Source organism: Crocodylus porosus, unplaced genomic scaffold (genome assembly GCF_001723895.1).
Source record: "Crocodylus porosus isolate Cpor-Errol unplaced genomic scaffold, CroPor_comp1, whole genome shotgun sequence".
Lineage (NCBI taxonomy): Eukaryota > Metazoa > Chordata > Crocodylia > Crocodylidae > Crocodylus > Crocodylus porosus.
The window spans coordinates 2,305,922-2,311,788 of record NW_017728947.1 but is presented as its reverse complement, the minus strand read 5'-3'; the positions used below and the strand labels follow the sequence as shown (position 1 = coordinate 2,311,788).

The 5,867-nt window shown below is 37.8% G+C and overlaps 1 protein-coding gene across 5 annotated transcripts in view; it reads right to left on the bottom strand.

Annotated features, from left to right (window-relative positions):
- The window catches only part of LOC109320799 (AP-2 complex subunit alpha-2), a 621,923-nt gene that overhangs the window by 11,679 nt on the left and 604,377 nt on the right, over window positions 1-5,867 (bottom strand). For 2 of the 5 annotated variants that reach the window (XM_019551064.1, XM_019551066.1), the window contains exons 15-18: window positions 3,675-3,838; window positions 2,292-2,372; window positions 1,248-1,330; window positions 196-285 (exon numbers count right to left, since the gene is read on the bottom strand). In XM_019551064.1, the coding sequence (XP_019406609.1) occupies window positions 196-285; window positions 1,248-1,330; window positions 2,292-2,372; window positions 3,675-3,838 (418 nt within the window). The remainder of the gene's footprint in view (window positions 1-195; window positions 286-1,247; window positions 1,331-2,291; window positions 2,373-3,674; window positions 3,839-5,867) is intronic. The other 3 variants (XM_019551067.1, XM_019551068.1, XM_019551065.1) reach the window with 2 other exon arrangements.

Here is a 5,867-nt window from a genome sequence, read left to right as displayed (position 1 = left end):
TTATATTTTTAGTTTTTCCTCAAAATAAAGCCTTTTTGGAATCAGTGTAACAAATTATAATAAATTATTTCATCTGGTTTGAGATCATGCAGCCATTGTATATCCAAGATTTCCCTCGTTGCATTTTATCAAACATAACCAAGCATGATCAGGCGCACAGACTATTATTCAAGAGTAAAGCAAAATCAAGGATATTTGACTGCAGCTCATCTGAACAGATTACTGTGGGAGTAAAATTCAAGAACTGCGTTGAAGTCTTGTTACCATAAAATATAAACATCCGACCTGAAAAGGCAGTTAAACACATACAATATGAGGTAAGGATTTATCATATAACATGCAACTGAGTTTACTGACTTCATCTGGCACTAGACTAAGAGACTTTGCTACCATCTTTAGCCGAAGTTACATTAAAACTTCAACCTCTTTGTTCACTTCTGAGTGGTCTTGTTTAATTCAATGCTGACTTAGAATTTAAAACCCAGCCAAAGAGGAAAACCAAGAAAATCAAGTCATTTAAAAACACAATTCCTTCTTCCCCCCTCCCTATACAATCCTAAAATAGTAAAGCACAGAAATTGCATATTCACTGAAAATGACGATCTTAGAGAAATGTATAGGCATGTTACTTTAAACTGACTTCAAGATACCAAGTAATCTTAAAGTAAAGCATATTACAGATGGATTAAAAGATTTTCTCTGAAGAGTCACACCTCATAACAGAAGAAAGAGCAAAGACACTCAAGCAGACCACTTGAGCTACCCATATTAGAAGTTCATGTAGCAGTTAATTGGAAAATGTTTCAGGAGTAGTTTAACCACTTCTTTCATTTCACAAGTAGCTAGCATGAATCGAGAAGACAGGATACTTTTTTGACTTCTGCCTGAGATAATATGCTATACCCACAATTGAGCGCTCAGCAGGTACATCTATAATCCTCACACATGCCAGTCCTGAAAATGAAGCAATCCTAACTACCCCATGTACTAATACTTCTTATTTCAACTGCCAAATATTAAAATTGTTGTGGGGAGGGGGGAAGGGTTAGGATTCTGGAAAAAGACATGTCAACAAAGGATCTCTCAAGCAGGTTAGGCATAACATTTGATCCACCTTTATGCAGTCTAAAGTAGTTACCAAGTAGTTAAAAAAAAAAAAACCAAAAAAAACCTCACAAGCACTAGTCCCAATATTGAGTAACCGAAGTTACTACACCTACAAAATTGAAAATTATTTGACAATTTACCCAAATTCTGTCGAAATTCTGATTTCAGTCCAATCTGGAGCAGTTGATTCTCAAACAGCACTCCATTGTTTTTACATATGAATCTAGAAACAGACAGACAGATGTATTTGCATTTTTCTTGCAATTGCTACCATAAGGAGTTTAGAACCACGGGTGTAAGCGCTTAGGGATGGCATACAAAAGTGGGGCCAGGAGCATTCGGTGAAAACGTGACAAGATAGAGAAACAGGAAACTTGATGCAAATGGGTGTTCATTACAGCCAGAACCCATTTCTTGAAGGTACTATTATTCAAAATATCCAAGCTTTAATTTGATTATGATGCTTAAGAAAAATAGGAAAGAAGCCAAGAGACCCCAAACATGCATGCTACAAGGACCAGAGAACTGATGCTTTTCAATCAGCATTCAGCTATTGAATGCGACTGTGCCAAGGGTATAAGAAACGACAAAAATACCAATCAGGAAGGTAAACATTGTTAACAAACAGAATGAGCATTTACATATCTGCTGAATCTTGTCATGTACTTATTATGGCTGATCTCTGTTCCTCAAGCCATTTTCAGATTGGTTTTTAAACAAAGTGAACCCATCCTACACTGCAGATTCAAAGTCCTTTCCTCCCCAAAATTAAGCAGATTCAGTAAAGCCCTAGCTTTCAGAAAAGCACTTGAACAAACAAGTGCTTCTGCTAAACGCATCTGGCAACAGCTACCTACTCCTCCAGTTCATTTGTCCATCTCTCCAAGGGGCAGCAAAATATAGTATAAAATCATATTACTCAGGAGGGAAGGCAAAGTTTGAGCAGCATGGGGTACTGAACGTTATGCTGAGCTGCAGCAGTAGAGTTTTGAATAAGTACATCTCTGTAACTGGTTTTAGGTCAATTGCATATGGTGTAATCTAACATGCTCTGTGAATACCCAAACGTTCCCTCCCCACTACGAAAAGTGGTCAGTGGTTAGTTCTCTTGCTTTGCAATTGCGCATGTTTGTGTGATGTTCTGGAAGTCTCTCCCAGCCTAGCAAAATTTTAGTATTGCTTACTTGTGTATAAGCTCATCAGCATCATGCACAGCATCAGCTGGTTCCTCAGAAACTACCTCAGATGAAGCCAGGTCAGAACTACTTCAAGCATCACAAAAGGGAGAAAGGAGGTAGTAATAGAGATGTCAAGAGTTAGTAAAAGAGAGCTTAGTGCTTAGCCATTTCCTTTACCTCATTCCTCAAGCACAGCATTTTGGGAGATCAAAACAGGGGTCAAGAAGTACCTGGAGTTAACAGACCTAAATACTTTCAAGTAATCTGATTTTTCATGTTCGCTGAAAATCTGCAGTTCTCACTGAAGTCAACAGGCACTCAAGCTATTCAGCACTTATTTCATTATACCACTTTGCCATCTAAATTCTTTAAAGGCAGCAAACTCCAGAAGCAAGAATGTATTGCTTCAAATCCTTATATTTAAAGAAAAAAAAGTTTCCTGTTGCTTCAGTGTGCAGCCTAATGACAGTTAGGCATTTTTAGTTATAGTCATATGTTTTACCATGCTGGTATAAGCAGTTAAAAGGTAATACCAAAAGCATTTTATAACAATTATGAAAATAGCAGTAAACATTAATCGTCTAGGACATGCCTTAAAAATAAAAAAGGGTTCCTTAGGTGTAGTGGAAGACTGACAGAGGCATGTACAGAAGACCCTTAGGTGACAAATCTTAGAGCACTTCCAGAGACTGGCTAAGGTTGCAAAATGCTTCTTATGGAACTACTAGCCTGATGTCACATGAAAGGAGAAGAGTTTTTATACAAGTTCTTGCAAATAGCAAAAAGGGAGACTGCCTAAACTAGTACATTTATAGAACCCTGCTGAATACACACTTATCCCAAACTCGCTTAATACAAAAGCAAAAACCAGAAAAAAATTGTTACATATTCCTCAGGAGTTAATTAAAAAGTTGGTTTCTTTTCCTTTTTTTAAAAATACTCTTTCAGATGCAGTGTTGGCCACAAGTTAGCTGATCTAGTTAGAGAAGCATCAGGAAATATGCATGATGTGAGCAACCTAGAAATCTTCAGGATTAATAGTTAATGCAGTTGGCAAATAATGCCTTTAAAGTAAACTTGAAGGCCTTAACACCAGACAACTATGTATGGTCAACCCCTAGATTTACTGTGGTATTTCTGGATTTAAGCTATTAAGCTTGTCTACTCAATATAGACAGCACATTCAGCATTCATATTTAGCTTGCCTTTGGGTAACCAACCAAGTGTGAATTTTCCTATTCCATAAATGATATTAAATAACTTGTTCAGAAGCTGAAGTGAATATCATTTATAAACAGGACAAAAAAACAACTGAAGCCATTTGTACTCTTTGCTGAAATTCCCATCAGTTATAACAGGGAAGCAGTATGAGGTAAGAACCCTCATTACCTTGCAAAGTTGTCTTCAGAGCCAGGAGCAAGAGGTGCAGCCACTGAGGAAGAGTCTGAAAATACATCCACCAGCAAACTGCCACTAGAGGAAGGTGCAGGAGCAGAATTGGTCAGAGGAACTGCACCAAGACCCAGAAGGTCTGCAGACGGAGAAGGAGTTGACTATAAAAAGACAAGAACAGAATGCCTTAAAACTGCAGCTAGCACTATTAAAATTACAGCCATGCCAGAGCCCCTACTCTACTAGAAATCATCTCAGGTGTGCGCCATCCCTCAAAAAAACAACTACAGAAATGGAAACCAACATACACTTGCTGTTCCAAAAGAGTGACCCATCTATTAAGAATTAGTTTGCTAAAAGAAAGGTCATGTAAATAATTCAAGTCCTATTAAAGTTTATCATTGCTCTTTAAAAGAAGTTACGTGGAGAACATAAGGAGTAGGAAAAAGATATGAATGCTCTGCTGAAGATGTAAAATGTGAGTGGGTTGTGTTGTTCGTTTCTTGACTTACCCAAAGACTATAAGCAAAAATGCAACTGGAAGCTAGTATTAGGGAAGAATGAGAAAGCAGAATAGAACGCTGTAGTCTCAAAGAAGAGAATATTGCAATATCCAGACACCTCAATTCATGCAGAAGTCACATTTACCAAACAAGAGGTAGCCTAGGTCACAACAGCATTTTGAATGATTGTGCAAATTTCCTCCTGCAAGTTGGAATATACTGAGATATGGACAGTAGTGACACCACTGGTCTTTAGCAAGTAGATGCAAGGTCTTCAAAACTATGCATAAAGTCTGAAAAAGAATCACGATGCCAACTGGAGTTTTCATCTTTTTCCGACTACAGAAAAATAGAGCAATTCTGTTGCAAAGGTCAGAATGTCTTTAACACTACGAAATCCTATTTGAAATCGGATTTTATTTTGTGAACGTTTGCACACTTGACAATGCTAACATTCCCTAGCACCCCTGGAAAGGATTACTGCGGCACCAATTGAGAATCACTCCTTTGGAAGCAAACTCTGGGCTACTGCATCTTGCTAATGACATGCATCCAAATATCAGATTTGGAAGAGCAACGCAAGTCATGTGCACAAGTATCTGGTTACATCACGCATAGTAGATGCATTTGTTGGGCACCGTTCACCGAGCCCAAAAATACGGATGCTGAACTACTGTTTATGAAATGTCTACCCTAAAAGTGAGATAAGCTGCACTTTTCATTAGGCTTTTTTTTTTTGTGTATATAACAGCATTCTGGCTTGGTTTATATGCCAATTAAATCTGCACATAGCTTTTTTTTTTTTAAAGTAGTAAACAATTTTGCTTGTTCTTTAACAAAACACCAATAATGACATTAAAAGTTACACTGAATACAAGAACAGTTTGACCCGTGTCTAAACTCAAAATTAGTTTCTGAAGGTAGCAGCTTTATAATTGAGTGATGCTGATCTATAGATAATGGAGCATAAACTAAAAGTGGAACAAGTGGCAAAATGGTTGGCTAACTAGCTCTAGGATGAAAAAAACTTGGCTCATTAAATCTGGAAATGGGTGATGGCTACTGAAGCACTGGGTGGGATTTGCTGTAATAAGTAGTTTGAGTTCAGTGGAAAAGCATTTTAGAAAGAAAGCCTTAAGATTAATATTTGTATCCACAGCAATAGTTAGAGTGAATTTAAAAGCTACATCCTACATCCATTGCATCCTTTAACATTTTTACTTTGTGACAAGATAATGAATCTCATCTTAATTTGTAGGGTGAAAACAGTTCTGTCAAAATCATCCTAAAAAAATAGCATTGGATATTTTAGTTCAGGAAGAAGCAAGAAAATTATGCATTGGATCTCCTCAAGTGGTGAAAATAACGAAGTGAATCAACATTCTGAATCGCTCTGAAAGCAGACAAAGCAATAAGTCAGTCTATAGCAGAGAAGGTACCCCACTCAGCTCCTCCCTCGTTGATTAAAATTACGCTGCTGATCCCACTTCAGGGCAAGCAACCCCAACACACCTACAGGCTTGGCAGCACCAAACTGACTAGCACCATGAATGAAAGGGATGTGGGGTAGTAATACACCACAGTATGAATATGAGCCAGCAGTGCAATGCTGTAGCCAGTAGGGCAAATAATACTCCAGCATGCATCAATCGATGCATCTCCCACAAAACCAAGGAGGTGATTCTTC